This window comes from Melospiza georgiana, chromosome 3, assembly GCF_028018845.1.
Source record: "Melospiza georgiana isolate bMelGeo1 chromosome 3, bMelGeo1.pri, whole genome shotgun sequence".
Taxonomy (NCBI): domain Eukaryota; kingdom Metazoa; phylum Chordata; class Aves; order Passeriformes; family Passerellidae; genus Melospiza; species Melospiza georgiana.
This window is the reverse complement of record NC_080432.1, coordinates 43,887,223-43,905,979: the sequence shown is the minus strand read 5'-3', so window position 1 is coordinate 43,905,979 and position 18,757 is coordinate 43,887,223. Positions and strand designations below refer to the sequence as shown.

The window sequence follows — 18,757 nt, the reverse complement described above, 5'->3', positions numbered from 1 at the left end:
CTCTTGTCTCTCCCTTCCTGACAAAACTGTACAGTGTGAATGTGTCTCTCTCAATAAAGTTGCTCTTCCTGCAGAGTCTGGCCAAAACCCAGGATAATGGCAGATTATGGAACTGTATTTGTTTCTCCCAACAATATCTGAGAAATGGATTAACCGATTTAAACCAGTTCTCTTCTGAACAAACAAATTCATCTCTCTAGGCGACGAGCTCTCACACAAGCTTTTACTCAGCCTATTGTTGCAACCACAGAGGTGCTGAGAAATGAGCAATGAGCTGCACAGAAGCTGAATGGCAGCGCAGGTGGGCTGAAATCTCACACAGCAGACCCAGGTTCCAGCTTTAAGGCAGGCTCCCACCTTCCTGACGTGCATATCTGGGGATTTTCCTCTCTCCTTTCATGGTGTTTTACGCAGGGCACAGCGAGGAGGCCTCACTGCACTTTGCATCTGACGTGTGGTGCCACAGACTGGACATGCCAGCTTTGCAAAATCAGCTCCACGGCCTCCGAAATCCCCCTGCCATCTGGGCCTTTTGCTTTATGTCTCAAGTCTCTTGTATTTCCTGGCCACCACAGGGTGCAGACATGCCCTGTCAGACCAATTTCAATCAAAGAGGTGAATCAGGAAAGCTCTCAGGGCACAAGAGAGGCTTCCCTTCCCAAGAAATCCGAGTGAGTGGCAGCACATGGGAACCATCCCCACAAGGCAGCAAGCAGAGAAGAGACCACAGCTCTTGCAGGGTAAGACCCAACTGTTAAACACTGATGACAAAAATTCAGACCAGCCAAAACTCATACAACTGCTTTACCCTGTGAAATATGGGTTGTTTGTTGTTAGGTTTTTTTTTAAGCTGGATATAACAAATGCTACAAAAAACCCCCAGCACTGGGAGTCCTGGGGCTTTGCTGTATGAACATAAAGGTGTTGCAAAGAAGAAGGCTTTAGCTAAGCATCCTTAGCCTGCCAGACTTAAAGCCACGAGGCTGGCAGGAGGGCAGGACCAATAAGTCCCTCACAGTAACTTCTGGTTCAACCCCATGTGAGGACCCAGTCCTAAACTGATGTGAGCACTGTCACAGACTCCATCTATCAGGCCCCAGGACCAATACATGGTAATTGTTATGACAAATCTGAGGCCAGCTGTAAGTGTCTGTGATTATTACTTTGTTCTGAACTGTGGCCATTTGGGTTTACAGTCATTACAGAGTAAAACTTCAGCCTGTCCTGAGACTGACAACTCTAATTAGTTGTTAGCAGCCTGGGCATTGGGAAGCAGAGAGAGCAATCCTAATGCCATATCACCCAGGACAGGGCTGCGTGCACCAACACGAGCTCTAAGGAGCTTAATCCCAAACAAGACACTGCAGGAAAAAAGTGTGTTGACAATCAGGAATGAAATCCTCTGCTCTTAAAAAGGGGAGCAGAGGGGTGCTGTGTATTGAGAGAAATGCAGAAATTACACGTGTACTTTCAGTTCAGTCACATAAACCTCTTATCTGGGGAGAAGTGGGGAAGATTTCCATCAAAGTGAAACCTAACTACCAGGTCAGGCTTTGTTCAGACTGGTGGTTCAATATCATGCCCATTGCTATGAGTTATTTTATTCTTTCTACCAATTAAAGTCTCTAAGGTTGCAAACACTGAACTTGCAGAAGGCACAGCTTTCCTTTGCCTTTGAATACAGACACACGTGCCCCAGAGCATCAGTTCATTCTTAAGCCTTTGATGGTGTAAAATGATCCAGAACACACCAGAGTTGTAGCTGGCAGGAGAGCCTGAGGTTCCCCTCTCTTGCCAGCAACATGTGTACCATGGAGAACAGCAATAATGAAACATGAATGAAAGAGCAGGAAAGCTCCACTCTCTACAAGAGCAGAAAAAGCATCTTCTGCCCCCCAAGTTAGCTCCTGAACTGTGCTCCTCATCTTGGGGAAGGGTATCAGGATGAATTTCACTAATGAAAACAATAAAGAAAAACAAAGCCATTCACTATAAATAAATACACTCAGAAATTAAACCAACCAGGTCTAAAATTCTTAGCAGATGGCTCCACAGTGCAGCTCACATGGCCAAGCAGCAGGACAGATAAGCCAGCTCAGCCACAGACGGAGGGGTCAGCTCTGGCCCCTGACAGCCTCATTTCTCTTAGACTCCCTTCATAGCAGGGAGAGCTGCAGGGAGCTCTTAGCAGCCAAAAGCTCCATCTTAGCCACTCTGCAAAAACATCTCCATGCTCAAAACACGTCTCAAGAGCACTTTTAAGAGAGCAGTTAATATCCAAGCTTATATTTCAGGAGGGGGCAGGGGCCCAGCAAGAAGCACTGACATTGAGCTATGGCTCCAACAGCTGATCGAAACAGTTTAATGCATTTCCATTTCCAGTTGCATGGAGCCAGCAATGTTTCTTACTTATTTACAGTATCCCCCCTCCCCTGCTCCCCGCTCCTGTGTTTGCTACACAGATAACACAGGGAATTGATGCTGACTATCGCCTGCCTGATGTACAGCCGATGGCTTCAGCAGGATTTTAAAGAGGAATGAGTCAACAGTGTGTGACCAGGAATAACATTTGCCAGTGTGTGAGCTTGAATAGGAAAACATATCTGTGCCCACCTGAACATTAGTTAAAGTGACAGTGGCAACAGATGCCCCAGCAGGACGTGTTCTGGCAGTCCTCCAGGTCAGGGCAGAGCCAGACCTGCCAGCCACCAGTGCAGTGCCTGTGTCTGGGACTGTAAATGGCTCCTGAAGTCCTCATACCTGTCCCTCCAAAGGGAATGCCATTCTGCTCTCCTGATTACACCTAACATTCACTATGCTTTGAAGATAAAGCACAATAACCCACCTGCTGCCTAATGTGGCAGAACTTTATCTAAATGGCAGTAAGCGTAATCCTTTGGAGATCAGTCACAGATGATTGTGGGCTATTACTTTAGATCCAGAAGAGATAAATTCACAGGCCATGTTATTGCAGAGAAGGAACTACTCGGGTGAATTCCTTTTCTAGTCTTTCTTCCTGCGAAGATTTCACCTGTGTGATCCCAACATGGGAAACAGGGCCAACTTTCAGGCTTGACTACTAAAAACAAAGTCAGTCCCATATAACTATTGCCCTTTCCTCCAACTATTCTTTCATTGGGCACTCAGAGACACCAAGATCTCTGCAAAAGACAAAAATGGCAGCAGCAAAAATCTGCTCATCTCATCTTCAGAACTTGGTGAAGTAATTAACAACTCAACAGAGGACACAGGTGCTCCTCTGCACGGCTTTGATGGTTATCTAAAGAGGGAGAAGCCATTCAGATGTCAAGTGTGGCCCTGAGACAGCACCTAGTGAGTGCTGTGAAGGAGGATAAACTCATCTGCAGGAAAATATGGGAATAGATGTATTGAGGATCAGGTGGGATGAGGAGTGCAGGGCTGAGCTGGACTTGGATGGAGCTGTGCAGTGGTTTATGAGATGTTGTCCAGGACTGGCAAAGCATCAGAGATGACATGATATTACTCGAGCAGGAAATGTAGTAAGATTGCAATTTTCACCATACTGTTTTATGAGGCTCTAACAGAGCAAATGTCATATTCACCATTTGTAAGACAATCATCTCAAGGGCTGCCTCTAGCAACAGCCAGTGCTTAAAGTCACTGCCAACCTTTGTAATTCCTGCAAATACTGCTTTGAGCAGCCTTTTAGGTTACACGGCTAATACACATCTTCCAGTTTTTCGTTACATACTTGCTAAATTAATATCTAAGTAGCATCCTTTACACTGATCCACACATGCCTGCTTTCTTTCCTCTTCTCATACACAGCAGCTCAAATGACACTACTGAGTTCCAAAACCCAGACTGCTGCACATTTTCAAGCCCAGTGTGTGTTTCACAGCCTTGGACTAGTTCCCCCACACAGGGTGGCCCAGCCCAGATTTTAAACACACCTCTGCAGAGGATTCATTTTTCTGATGGGATTCTCTGCAAGTACCTGGTCCTGAAAAAACCCCTTGATAACAGTATCAACGATAGCATTGATATTATTAACAGCACTCCCCCACTCCATTAATATTTTTTTTCAAGACTTTGAAGTGCTATGTTTATTATTTGTTCCACAAATCTTCGATTAGATGGGTCAGTTTTAATCCTGTTTTGTAGGTACAGGAAAAAATGACAAGACATTGCCAATCCAAGTGTAGATTCCCAGGAGTTCTGACAAGCCCAGTCTCTCACTATAACCATTGTACAACATTTCTTCATCTTAAACACAGACATATACGGCTGCACAGACTTTCATAAACTTATTAATCTTTCAAAGCTCTACACTACAGACCAAGAAGTCCAGGGAACAGATCATCCATCCTGTCAGAGAGCTGATGATAGACAATTTCAGCTCATAAGCTAACAGAAAAGCAATTTCTTCTGCTTTCTAAGTACAAAAAGAAAAGCAACTTTTTCTGCTTTCTAAATACAAAACAAAATACTAAAAAGTCCAAACACCTTTTTTTGACAGCTAACTTTTTCTTTTTGTCTTCTTATTCTCCTTCCACAATTGCAGTGCGGTTGGGAGAACTTATTTCTGGACTAGCTTGTTACAACAGAGCACCATATGCATGAGGATGAAGGGAGCAAACCAAGGGAGAAGGGAAACACAGAAACCGGTTCTGACATCTAATCAGATCTGCTGTATTGATTTTGCAACTTCGGCTCTGGAGCAGATCAGAGGAGCAGCCCGACTCCCGCGCGGCTCCCGGCGCGCTCCCGCGGCCGCGCACACGGGCGGGCTGATGCGCGCACACGGCGGGGGCTGATGCGCGCACACGGGCGGGCTGATGCGCGCACACGCGCGGCCCCGCGGGGCGCGTCCCTCCGCAGGGATGCGCCGCCTGCGCCGGGCGGGAGAAGCGCTCATCAGCGAGGCGGCCGGAGCCACACGATCCCCATTTCCAGCAAGATGAGAATTCCAGAGCCAGCCGCCGAACTAACGAGCTGCCCACGCTGGAAAGCTGTGTTTCAATTAAGCACAGCAGCTCCTGCTGCACCCACATCCTCCAGCAGCATGGACAAGGAGGACAGGGATAAACAGGGACTGTGTTGTTTCTGGGTCTGCTTTGTGCGTGAAGGGAGGAGGTGTAAAAGGGATGAGGGCAATTCTTGCCCTATTTTCTTGGTTTCTTCCATTTTCATACTAATGCAATCGACAGCACTGAAACCAAAGCTGCCTGCTGAGGCACAGAACGAGTGGTGCCAACATGAAGTCTTTCCATGTTTTCCAGGCAGGAGGAGATAGCTCAGGTGTACAAACACTCAGTATGCACCCAGCTTCCACTAAGGTACACATAACAGATTGACAAGGGAAGGGGGCTGTTTGGGTGGGCTGGCATGTGGACTATATGACCATTACTGGGACAAAATCACAATAAAGTGTTGCTTGGCCATGGGATGAGGTATAGGAAAAGCGTGTTCAGCTACCTTTTACACAGAAGTTCATTGCATCTTTGCTTTCTTGAGGGTCACATCATAGTCCCCACCCCAGATAGCTTCTGGCTTGCACCTACCATCTTTCTCATGTGGGGAATCATGCCCTGTCCCTTCAGCCCAAGATTCAGGTCTGTGATCCCCCTCCAGACCACCCAGTATGAGTGAATTCATCCAAAGCTCAGCACTGCTGCTCCCTCTGCAGGGGCAGGGAGGGTCAAGCGAGGTCCACACAGCTCTCAAACAGCAACACCAAATCAGGGACACCAGCCAGTCTGATGGTTCTTGGCTCCCAAGTGAAATTTTGCTGTATCTGTCGTTGTCTCTTGGTGTGACCAAGAGTCACCTTCCCTGCCATGTCCTTCCAAGTCCCGTATGATTGAACCAGGCTGTCTTCCTCAGCAGCTCAAACCAAGACTCCCATTTTCACCCTGCTCAAGGGAAGCTTCTCCACATGTACTTACCAGCATTCACACATTTCCCTATCTCATCTTGTAATCTAAACCTGCAAGGCTCCTGAATAGACAGAGATAATTTTGAAAGGGGCTCTTCAAATACCCAAAGTGCTTGCAGGATTTCACACACCTCTGATATTGCTGCGCTCCCAGCAGCTCGTATCTGTGAGCAGTTTGTCTGGTTGGCTCCAGCCAGGTTGTCTGCTCCGGTCTCACTTCTCTTATTCCTGGGGAGCGAGGCTGGGAGAAGTGTGGCAGCATGTCTAATGAGTGCTGCTGTGCTGTGTCTGGAGGCTTGTCACTCACAGCTCACAGGCAGCATGCCCAGGTGTAAATTAACCTGTTCCCTGCCCGCCCCACACCTGCCAGATCTGTGCTGCTCACAGCACTCTGCCAGTGCTCAGCAATCACACTGCACTAATGGGACAAGATCTGCAGGGAGAGCCAAGGCATTTTATCTGGCTGCCTTCCCCCAGTCTAATTTCAAGTCTTGTAAGAGAGAGAGCACAGACTGCTGCATGTCAAAACACACCTCAACAGCTGAGGGAGCTGAGCAGGCTCTCACTTCTCTGGAGGGAGAATCCACTGCAGGGAAAGGATGGAGATGTCACCCAATGCAGTGTGCCACCCTCCGTGTTCACCGCTGTGTACAGATACTGCATTTAAGTGGAACTGGGAGAACCACCCATAGCCAAAATCACCCCCCACACCTGCTAGGTATCAGCTTCCTGTTACTCACAGCCTGGCTGTATGAAAACCATTTGGGAGTACAGATTCCCTGTCACCTATCACTGCTTTTCAGGCAAAATGATTCAGGCATATCCAGGGGTAACTAAGTTGAAGAAAGTGTTGTGGTGTGGAAATGATCTAAATAACATTCATTTTCCACCTTTTGAGTTCTTGACTTTACAAACTTACCAACATATCCTGAAGGTATTTTACACACATGTAATGCACATAAACACACCTGGTAAAGATGCACTCATCCCCTGACATGGAAATAGAAACCCTTGTACACAAATACACACAACACCTCTCCCTTCCACTTGCAACATGCTTGCCATATGGTACCCTGCCCTTAGCCTCACGTAGCCTGACCAATTAAATATAAACTGTTCAAAGGTCCCCAGACAAAAGAGATGTGTCTGCTCAGCCCAGTAAGAAAGGTCAACCCTGTCTAGCCCCCAGGCTTTTGTGTACACAGGCATTCAGGCAGGCACCGGCGCTGCATGGCTGTACTCACACTGCACGTTGAGCTGCACCAGGGCTTCCCGGGGTCTGATGTTAAATCCATTGTACCTGGCTGTCTGACACTTATAGGTCCCGCTCATTTCTCGGCTCACGCTCTCCAGGTGCAGCTTCCCATCGTAGGTTTCCATTGTCATTGTCCCTGAAGGCATGGGGGTTTCCTTGTCCACCCGGGACCAGAGGATGGGTGGCTTGGGCTTTCCTCGAACCTCGCACTGCAGCTCGGCCCTGGAGCCTTCCCGCACAGTGACGGCAGACTGACCCTTGGGGACACTTATTGTTGGTGGCACTAAGAGAGACAAGAAGGGAATCATTTTACACTGCATCTTCAGCAAGGAAGGAATAGTCTTGAGATGCTTCTGATGAAATCACAGCAACAGCCTTGAATCCCAAAGGTTTCCGCTCGACACACTGCAGCCCTTCCATGAACACACTGTCCATGCAAGTTATCCTGCAGGGTCTGGAGCTTCAGGGCACCAAGGAGGATTCAGCCTTTCCAGCGGTGTCTCCCAATATCACTGCCAAGGGCCAGTTGTATTGGGGCAGACTCCAGGCTCCCATCCCTCTATTTGCAAAATGCTATCCAGCTGCAGGGATAGCATCAGGGAACACAAAGGCAAAAGCCTCTTTGATCCATTTCTCAATTTCTGGTCAGTGAATTTCTCAAGTGGAACTGCAGTCTTTTGGCCAAAAATAGAAGTCATATCTGCCGAGGTATCTAGACACCTTATCAAGGTCAGACCAAAACCAAGACTTTAAGGGTAAGTACTTGTAGATCCCATCTCCAGCCTTCTCAGAGGTCCAAGATCCCTGTTTGTTCCTAAACCACAGCAAGGAATAAGCTCTTTTCAAGCATCTTTGCTTATTTTACTTTTATTGCATATTTTACTTTTATTATTTATTTTGTTTTTATTGGTGAATGCACTGTGAAATTCTCACACCAATAGACCTCTGGTTCATCTGAGTGAGAGATGTGTCCCAGCAACAATCACTCCTGGCATCCCTTCGAGGTTGGGAAGAGCTCACCCAGCAGAATTGCTGCCGAGCTGAGGCTGGAGTTGGAGGCACAGTATCACTCAAAAGAAATATCCAGCCATCAACTGACAACCAAAACTTTGCTGATAAACAAAGCTTAAAAGAAATCCATTGAATACAGGGTACAGAGATGTCCGTGGGAGGAGGTTGGCTGTTCACATCCCCAATTCCACCAAGAACCCAGGAAGGGGATTTTTGTGCTAAACCACATGTAATATTGACAATTTATTTGAGCTAGACCTCAGAGTCAACAGTTCAGCTGAGGTAAATATGGTCACAATCTTTTCTGAAAGCTCCTTTTTCAGCCCTTCCTGCTGACAGCGGCAACATTTGGATTGACACTTCCATAACTGCAAGGGCCATGTACTTCGTTTCCATTTAAATCAAAGTACAGGACTACAGAAGCTGTAACAAGCTGGTCTGACCAACATTAGCTCAATTCAGCTCCAGCAAAGGAGAGTGCGCTATGGTAATTGTACATGTTGCAGCCTGCAGCTCTTTATGAACAAATTTAGGATGGATCCAGCCTAATCTCCCTCTGCAATGACCTCCCTATGCAACACGGAGGGCACATTTTCAATTTGCAGGTCTCCCGTGGGCTGGGGAATCTCATCACACCCTGTCCTGCACGGTGTGAAAGGACAGCAGCACTCTCAGAGCTAACGCTGCCAGCAGCTGCTCACCTGGTGAGCAGCAATTTTCTCCACAGGTAAAGTTGTAAATTGCATTTGAAGATTTTTTTTTTTAATTAAAGCTATCACCTTGGAGCTGCTCGGTGGAGGCAGCCACTTTGATGAGCTCAGGCTTTGCTCAGTGGGGAAACATGGAGCCACTGCTGCTGTCCTCTTGCTCATCTTGTGGAGCAAGGTGTTTTATGTGGGAATCACATATTGGGAATCACATGCTGGAGGTGGCTTGTTGCTGATTATGGGGATGTTGCATGTTGGACAGCCCTGGCTGCTGCATGGAGGGCTGCTCCAGCAGGGATGGCTGTTTTCATTCCCTGGGACACAAAGCAGTCCTGCTGGCCCAGACTGCCAAAGAGAGGCTACAAAATGCCCCAGGCCACCCTCCTTCCCTTCCTCATTGGCAGCATCCACACGGGAATATGGGACTCACTCTCCTCCAGACACGCACAGGGCAACCCATCACCTCAGACACTTCTTTAAGACAGCAACTGGCTGGTGCTTGGACCAACACCTGCACTGTCAGACACTGCCAAGCCTCTTGGTGGAATCATCCCGGGTGTCCCAGCTCTTCACAGCCTCCCACCCTTGCAGCGTTAAACACAACTGCACTCTGCCATCTAGTGATCTTGGGCAAAAAGAATTGTTCCAGGTGGTATCAGCCATACAAGTTTGGGAAAGCCAATTTTGCACCAGGATTGGCGAGTTCCCCCAGTTTTGTTCCCTGTTGGTGTAACAGGGTTGGTGTTGGCTGGCATGCAGAGGTCCTGCCTTCCATGGCTGTCCTCAGAAAGGAAGGATCATTCTTCAGTGTTGAGCGGATCCATGGCACAGCCAGGGCTCATTCTCCAGGCTGCCAACAAGGGCTGGATGCAATCCTACCAGGAGCAGGCTGCCCCCAAAATTTCTAATGGGAGACAAGGGCTTCCCAAAGCACCAAGAGTAGTTGCAGCACTTTTTTCTGGGGAGCTGAAGTGAGCAGCATCCAGAATAAAGAGTGAGATCAGCCTGGCCTGTGGATCCAGCACAACCAGGGACTGAGAAGTAACATTCTGTGAAGGTGCAGGTCAAAATCTGTGGGCAGCTGACTCCCCTGAGGAGTCTTCCATCAGATTACTAACACAGTGCTTCTTTGTGCTGCACCCTCATGGTCCTGGAAAGGCAGCACAATGACACGGATGAAATGGAGAGCACAGACGGACCCACCACTTCTACAGAAAGAGAAAGACAGCCCTGAGACTCTATATTTTAGTCCCCAGCATGACTGACAAACACTGACATATTTGTCCAGTCCTCACTGGGCCATGGGGTGAAGCTCTGACCCTGATTTTAGGGAGGAGGCGTTTATGACACTGACACTCCTCCAGAGAGGGCCCAAGGCAGACTGCATTTGCCATCCAGCAAACATTAAAAGTCTTCACGGAAACTGTATCCTGGAAACAATGCCAAAGAAAAGAAAGAGCAGCTTTTTTTCTCTTTTACTCACTTCTAAGCAAAGGGACACTCGAAAATTGCTGAAATACCACCACTTCTTCCTTCCTTCACAGTGTGAAGGTTTGTTTGAACAATCACACTGTAAAGCTGCCTCTGTAGCTGGAGTGCACTTTGGACTTTTCATAGGGAGAAAACATAAAGGAAGATCTACTCGGTACATAATACATCTGACAGAGAAGTTGTAACTATTACCCATCTCCAATCTGAGCCAAGTGCTTTCCTGAGGATGTAAGACCTTTCTCCACTAGCATTCAAGACATGCATGTGAAGTTCTTCAAAAAAGCCAGAGGCAGGGGCTGTGGGGCAGCCAGTGATGCCAAACACTCCTCTGGGGTCCCCCGCTGCCGGAGAGAGGCTCACCTGTCTCTGAGGAGATGTTCACCTCCACACTGAGGTCAGGAATGGGTGCTCCCTGGAAGGTAGCCACGCACAGGTAGGTGCCATAGTCACTGAATCTCAGGTCAATAATCTCCAAGCTGCACGTCACGGGTGGGAGCTCGGGGTCGTTGCGGGTGATGAGCAGCCGGTCTGAGAACCTGGCTGGTTTTCCGTTCTTGTACCACGAATAGACAACCTTCTCCTGGGGCACAGCATCTACATGGCATGAGAGCTTCAAGTCCTGGCCTAACTGGATGGTCTCGCTCTCTTTGATCACATCAGGCGTGATTTGGAATGTGGCATTCTTCATGGCTGAGATGAACAGAAGTGCAAAACTGGTTAGGGACATCAAAGTATCCTGCATGGGACAGGAAAACAGTTCTTTGCTCCTCAGGAAGGCAATATTTCCATGCAAAATCTGCCCAAAGACCTCTCCCACTTATGTTCCCACAAAATGTCCCAAGGGCCTCCCACTGGCCCTCTGGGCTCATCCAATTCAGGATAATGCTACAGCCCAGGATGAAGCTGCAAGCAGCGCTTGCACAGCCGTTGGTCTGGGAGCAGAGAAACTTGCACAGGCACTTCTCCAGAATATTAATTACTACTAATATCACATTCGCCCTCAGCTGAACAAGAACAGCCAGGAGGAATGCAATTCCCCCATCCCTGAAAACACACGCTCAGAGAGAAGCAGCAGCTTACACCGCACCAGCAGGTTCACAATCTTCTTTGCTGGGTTGCCCACGTTGTTGATGGCCGTGCAGTTGTAGTAGCCCGAGTCCTCCACGCGGATCCTCCAGATGGTGAGGTTGCCTCCTTGCACGAGGCTGTTGGGAGGCATGGGGCCAGGAGAGTGGGACCAAAGCACTTCTGGCTGTGGGTCACCGCCCGTCAGAGAGCACTGCATGGTGATGTTGTCACCAGGGTTGACCACCAGCGTCTCATTGACTGACAGCTTCAGAGCAGGTGGGGCTGGAAAAGCACAAAGAGGGACACTTCAGGGCTTGAGAAAGACCCACCCACCTGCCTGTGCACAGCTTCATACTTTTAATGATTTGTTCTTGTTGATGGCTGGTTTGAGTAGGGACAGCTGGAAAGATCTACGAATTGATTACAAATATGAAGTGTTTGTGAATCTAATGTATGATCATTATCACATCTTTGAATAAGAACACTCTGCTCTTTTATGGCTAGGAAACAGAGCAGGCAGGACCTCACACTGCCCCAGAAAACACTCTACCAGTAGTGCTTAGGACTGGAGCACAAAGCAGCACATTTTATCAGTGCTCAGTGCAGGTTCTCTATGGCTTTAGGATGCAGGTCAGAAGAGAAGCCAAATAAACCCATTCTACACATAAAGGGGTGGCAAAGAGTCAACATTTGGCAGTGAAAAACCCAAGGCCTGAAGTTTCAGGCCACTGAACAACTGCAGCCAGGCCTAAGGGCAATGGAAACCTTTGTAGCCTTGATGGAGAGGAGAAGGAGAAAGGATAGCCTCAAAGGAGCCTGCTTGAACCCAACCACTGCTTGTGCTCAAGGACAGCTGGCATGAAACCACTCCTCTGATTCAGAGTTTCCATCCCAAGGAGTGAGCTTTAGGGAAGGTCTATCATTAAAAAAAGCTTTCTCAGCTATCCCATGACACAACTCTCTATCTCTCACACCCAACTGGACATCTTTGAGAGGCAAAGGCTTTGCCAAGCAGATAGTCTTTGCAGCTTGGAGACTGATATGGAGGACCAGGACCTGTCTGCACCCTAACAGATGATTAACAGCAGCTCTGACCCAGCTCTTAATCTCCTTCACCTCCTCAGGTGTTTAATATGCTTTTCTGTACACCTGGGGGCCATCACAACCAGAGCAATTCTCCTTCACATTCAGATGAGTTGAGACTGATTCAAAGTGTCTACACAACCTTAGAATGCCTTGGCGCCTGTTCTTTTGGTTTTATTTTATTTCTCACTACAGCCTCCTCTAGGAACTGATCCAAAATCCTTCCCTTTGTATTCTTCATTTCATTCCATGAAAAGTCTTTCAAAGCCTCTATGAGCACTATCACTGGCTCCATCCAGACAGAGCTGAGAAAGTAGCAGTCCCCAGCAAAAAAGCTGGGAGTATGTTTTAAGTAACGGCCATAATAATGCAAAATAAGACATTGTTCCATATTCATGAAGCCTGATTTAACAGCATCATTATTTCTGCCTCTTCTCTCCCTGGACCCTGTGTTAATGAGCTGTGCTGGATTTGTGTTGGATCTCTGAATTACAGCCCATACAAACAAGGCAAGGAGGACTCTCCTCTCCTCAGCACCGGTGCCATAATTTAGTGGCACAACTACTGCCATGCTGGGATATTGCTTTGGTGTACTGAATATAATGTCCTCCCTGGCCACTGCACATACTATTTGTGTCAGAGATGGCCAGCCATGCCTAAGGAACAAGGTGGCTCTTCTACTACCTCCACTGGCCATTTTGAGGCCAGTGGTTGGAGCCCTTGAATTTCGGGAGGCCACAGCCTGCACTCAAACAGACTTTGTCAGGTCTCTTTGCAGGAGTCTTGTAAATAGTGTGCAAGGGTTAATGCTTATTAAATAGCAAAGGAAGGATTTGTACATCCTCACCAAGCTCCAGATGGTTTCATGAGATAGTATGAAGCCCATAAACACAATAGCTCAACTCACCATGGTTGGGCAGGACACATTCCTGTCACTAACTCAGTGTAGCTGACACCAAATAGCTGTTTCTGCCCCTGGACATTGAACTGGTCTCAGGTTCACAGTGCACAGACAAACTGGCAGATGCAGCATCTTGCCTGGGAATCTCCATCCATCCCTGTCAGAGACAGAGAAAGCCTGAGACCAGCCCATGTCCAGAGAGAAGGTGTCAGGGTTGGGGAGCAAAAAGCAGAGGTCCTGCAGGCTCTGGTTAAGATTTAGGGCTCTTGCAGGTTTGAGATTGGATATGCAAATATCTGACCCACACTCATCTTGCCCAGCTCTGGGCAAGGCAACATGTTAAAAAGGTGACATGCAAGCACTGCATGAGGGCAGGCTGTGTGTGCATGCATGAACAAGGCAGGGACACTGCAAATCCGCAGGAAGCGAGCTCCCACAACGTGCCCCAGGATGGAGCCTTGGCTGTGGCAGCCTGCGTGGGCTGCCACTCCCCACTCCCACTCCCGACAGCAGACAGAGGTTAACAGACTGCCGACATTGTTATGCAGGAGATGATTCTCATTTATTTGTAACCTGTGGCAATTCCTTTTGTTCTTGGCTCAGAAAACCTGCTGGCGGAGTCTGCCGAGCAGCGAGGGACCATTAAAAACAAAGAATCGCTTTCAATTCCCTTTGAAGTCCAATTTGCTGCAGTAAAACTCCAGAAGAATTAACCAGCTGGGCTGGTTAATATTGCAGAAATTGAGGAAGGGGGAAAAGTCAGGCTGCCCCTGCTGTAGCGGGTGATGGCAGCCTGTTGCTGAGCTGGTCCTGTGGCTCTGTGGACCCAACCTGCTGCTCTGGAGCCAGGCAACAGCAGCAGAACAGAGAGGGAGCAGGGACATCTCCTTCCCACTAAGGTTGCAGACAAACAACCCATTCCCTGCTGCAAGGCCCAAGTTGCTGAGCAGAGCTTAGGAGAAGTCCATCTCCTTACCACAGACTATGATCTGCCCAAAGGACACTGAGGAGCCAGCTGAGGAACAGCAAATGAGCTGAGGAGATTCCCCTGGCCTGGCCTGACCCGACCCACCAATTCACCTCAAGGCCTGTAGTGCCTGGACTATAAATATTTAAGAGAGAGAAATTTCCAAGCATTTCAGCATCCTTTGGGCCCTTCTCAGTTATAAAGGCAAAGGCATCCTGAGTGAAGCTGTTCAGGATTCTGGGCACAGCCCGGTCTAGAGAAACTGTGAAAGCACAAGCGCAAGGGGAAGAGAAAAGACCTAGGCAAAATAGGAGAGAATTAAAGAATTTCATTTAAATATTTCCTCACTTATGCACAATACTACCTACAGGGCAAGTAACCCATATAATATTTCATGTTAAATATAGCCATGCTATTTAACATAAACCCTGTTCCCACCGCAATGCCAGCTTCATTTTCACTGCCAACTTTTAATACAATTTGCTAAGAACACATTTTCCATGGCCCCTTTGAGCTTGTAGTGCCAGGCTCCACTGTAACTATGTATAAATATGCATTTATAATTAAAAACAGGAGAAAAAAAACCTAGATAGATGTGCTTAAGAAACTGGTGTAAATTGAGCCATATCGCTGACTTGTCATCAAGTACAACCTGAAAAGAAATTTTCCCCATGACAGGGGATGGATTGAAATAAGGAGTAGTTTCCCTGTGCTTGGGCTGGCAGGGGGAGCGGACATAAAGAGAAATTTGATTTTCTAACTCTTCAAAGGTAAAGGTACACAGGGAAGAAGAGCTGTATAAGATCCCTTTCTTCATCATGAACAGAAGATAAGTTTTTAGAGGGAATATTTCAACATTTGCTACACTCTCATCCTGAGAGAAATTCAGATAATAGGGTGAGTTGTTCAAGACATGTTTAGAAATCTTGCTACAAAGAGAATACTTTTTTTCTGACATTAGCTATAATTTGCTTTCTTAAGCTCATTATTTTTCTTCTTCCTACATAAAATGAGGAAACTATTGTTCAGCACCTTGGAACTCAGATCAATAAACATAATTTAAAAAATATCCACAGTATCCTGTCAACAGTTAACAACATCAAAAAAAGTTCTGTTTCCACTGCACAAAGATGACACAAGGGATGCAAAATGCTTTGTGTTACATTAGAGAGGTGAATAATTCAAACAGTTACAATGCCTTTTCTCTGATCATGGAATACTCCAAGGCTGGAAGCAATTTCCTGACATTTACTTATTATTTGCAAATATTCAACACACATGAGGGCTTTATGGGTGGGGATTTTTTTATTGTGTGTAGTTTTGGTTTGGGTTTTTTTAATGGACAGGTTGCAATCCAGTCCTTGCCAGTATTTGCTACATGACACTCAGTTACCGTTCACTTATTGCACGTCAAGCAAGAGGCACCAAAGTGAATCTGCTCACAACTGGAGATGCCCTCAAGCACTGCCAGTACAAATATAAGTGTAAAATGTATTTATTAGGAAGGCACTGGATAGGTATTCTTTTCACAGAAACTGGCACCAGCGGAGCTCGTTACCTGGGAGGTGCCTAGAGCACAGCCTGGCAAACCAGGCTGGAGTCACACATGGATGAATTATTTGTAAGAACTCCTGCAGCACTGCCCCACTCTAGGCTGTATCAAATCTATTTTTAAAGTCACTTAAAATTATAAATAAATAAAACAGTGTATGAATTAGAAGCTACATAGTGCCTCAACACCTACACGTAGTCTGTTTTAATGATCTCATGGCAGGCCTGGCCACATGCAGTGCTAGAAGAAACTAGAGCAGCCCTGGCCACAAGACTTCCATGGGAAGGATCTGTAATCCCATAAACCATGTCAATGAGGTTGGGGTGCTGCAGGCCCTGGACAGAGTGCTGAGTTATCCTCCTGGAGGAGTAATGGCTGTTGAGGAGGTGAAGGGTCAGAGGGCTGCAGGGACCCTTCCTGTCCCCTCTTACCTGTGGTGTTTGTGAGCTGGAAGGTGATGGATTTGTCAGGAATACTGCAGACATTGCGGACAGACACCTGGCACGTGTAGCTGGCATAATCCTGAGGGCGAAGGTTCTTCAGCTTCAGGACTTTGGTTTCACCCTGGGATTTGGGAAAAATAGGGGCAAGAAAAGACACAGGTGTCCAAAGCACAGATCATCAGTCCAAGCCTATATCCTGTCCCAAAGTTTACAGATTACCAGCAGCTCCCATGAAAACCTGAGGGAACTGTGCAGATTTCAAGCCCCCCATAGCTCTATGTAAAGGAGACACAAAATGTTTGCAGTGGTCATTTCACCTCCAGGGTTTCACAAAACACTCAGCAACTGACTGACATGACCTGAGAGCACTGCCAAACAGGTCTGGGCATAATTTCTCATTAACTACTGCCAGAAACATCTTGTAGAACATGACAAACCTTAACCACCCCAGAACAGACCCTGAGATCTAACTCCGGTATGTCAGTAGGAACCCAAAGGAAGTCACTGGGGACTCAACATTGCCATACCAAAGTAAATCAGAGCAGATTGAGGCACTAATACTGGCCTAAATATGAAAAATTCAACAGTTGTGCTCTAGAAATCTGCAGTACAGGAGGAAAAAAAAATTCAGAGAAATACTCAGAGAACTTCCAAAACTTTCTGATGCCTCTTCTCCAGATTCTAATCTCATTTATGCTGATGTAAATCCAGAGTGACTGCAGAGAGTTTGATAGCCTTTTCTCATTCTAAGGTAACAAATAAAATCACTGCCTGCACTCCATTAGTTACTGGCTTGTTACAGAAACAGAACCAAGTTGTTACATTAACGACAGACGTGTTCTGTAGACTTTTATTTATGGAATGCAGAAAGCTCTGAGAATCATCCTATGGTCTGCTCACCCTGCAACTCGTATGTCTTCTGCTGACAGCTTGTTGCTGTTGTTCTCCTTGAGTTTGTCTAAATCTCTTTTGGAGAAACCATTCCATAACCGCCTGCAAGTGTGAGGAGGTGTCAGCATGACAAATCCTCCAGAGAACAACCTCAAGGGACTGGACAATGAGCTCAGGAATGCTAATATGCAGAGAACAAGGACGTGGGGTGAGTAAATTAGAATGAAAAAACCCAGGGCACCAGTAACCCAAGAGAGTCCTGTCCCCTGAGAATTGTTGCTATGCCACACAAATGATGGCATTTACAATATGTGTGTCGTCTACACACTGACAGGGTCATATGTATCTCCTGTTTATTGATTAGTGAATTTAGGTACATGGGTATAAGCCCTCAGTGTCAGTAAGTTTTAAAAAGCTTAAGCAGTGAAATCTTCACCTCATTTTTAATGTAAAAGCCTATTCAAACATGACACTGATAGAGGATCATCTTTAAGACAACACTTCAAACTCCAGTGAAGGGTACTTTGTTAAACATTCCAGCCAGATTTCCCCTTCCAACAGTGCTGCAGAGGTGTGTTTTTGTTAACTTCAACTCTTACCGACCCAAACTTACAGGCTTGTGCTGGTGTTAAGGAGAGGACTGCAAGGGCACGCCTGTCTGAGCACAGCAGTCCCAACACCCTCTGTCAGAGCTGGGAATGACCCATCACGTCAGCAGCATTGCCTGACAGGAGCTGCAGCACGCTGGGCCATTTAAACATTAATGCTGCAACATGGTGAATTTTTGCCAGATGCCTTATTTAGCTAGAGAAAATATCCCAAGTCCTAAGATATCCTCTCATTAGGCAACATCTCCTGTTAATGACACTGAGCCTAGTGAAAACTGGAAGAGCCCAGGGTGGCTTCCTCCAAGGCCAGGGATGTCCTAGTTGGGAGGCACACAGCACACAGACAAAGCTGTCTTCAGGGCCAAACAGCAGCTCTGACCTACAGTGTTTCTGCAAATCTGCCACTAACCTGCAGCTCTCTCCTCCCTCCTCATCCCCCTGAATATTTCCATTTGGATGCCCATTTTCACAACCTACAGAGATGGCGTGTTTCAATAAAATATGAACATGACTACTTTAACTTAAAGGTTGCCTGGAGCATTGCTCAGAAATCAAACTCAGCCAGAATGTGCTCTGGGCCCAGCTTTGGGAATGCAGGAAGGTGCTTGGGATGAAACAGGAGCCCTGGAGAGCTGCCCTTTCAGCCCTCCCTTCCCACTCATCCCTGCCATGTGCTCCCTAGCAGCCTTGCTGGCAGTACTGGGGCTGATTAGTGTCTAAAGTACATTCAGCTCCTGAGCTCAGCTCAGGGTAACATGCTCAGAGTGCCCTGGCAAAAGAAAAGTTCTCTTCCATCTCCCATTGCATAGGCTGACTAATTACTGTGAAGAAAGTGGTGTTTACAGGGGAAATCTGGATGT

General features: G+C 47.1%; 1 protein-coding gene across 1 annotated transcript in view; it reads right to left on the bottom strand.

Moving 5' to 3' along the window:
* The window catches only part of MDGA1 (MAM domain containing glycosylphosphatidylinositol anchor 1), a 138,738-nt gene that overhangs the window by 64,905 nt on the left and 55,076 nt on the right, over positions 1-18,757 (bottom strand). The window contains exons 5-8 of the mRNA XM_058020832.1: positions 16,387-16,519; positions 11,465-11,734; positions 10,745-11,074; positions 7,165-7,458 (exon numbers count right to left, since the gene is read on the bottom strand). Of these exons, the coding sequence (XP_057876815.1) occupies positions 7,165-7,458; positions 10,745-11,074; positions 11,465-11,734; positions 16,387-16,519 (1,027 nt within the window). The remainder of the gene's footprint in view (positions 1-7,164; positions 7,459-10,744; positions 11,075-11,464; positions 11,735-16,386; positions 16,520-18,757) is intronic.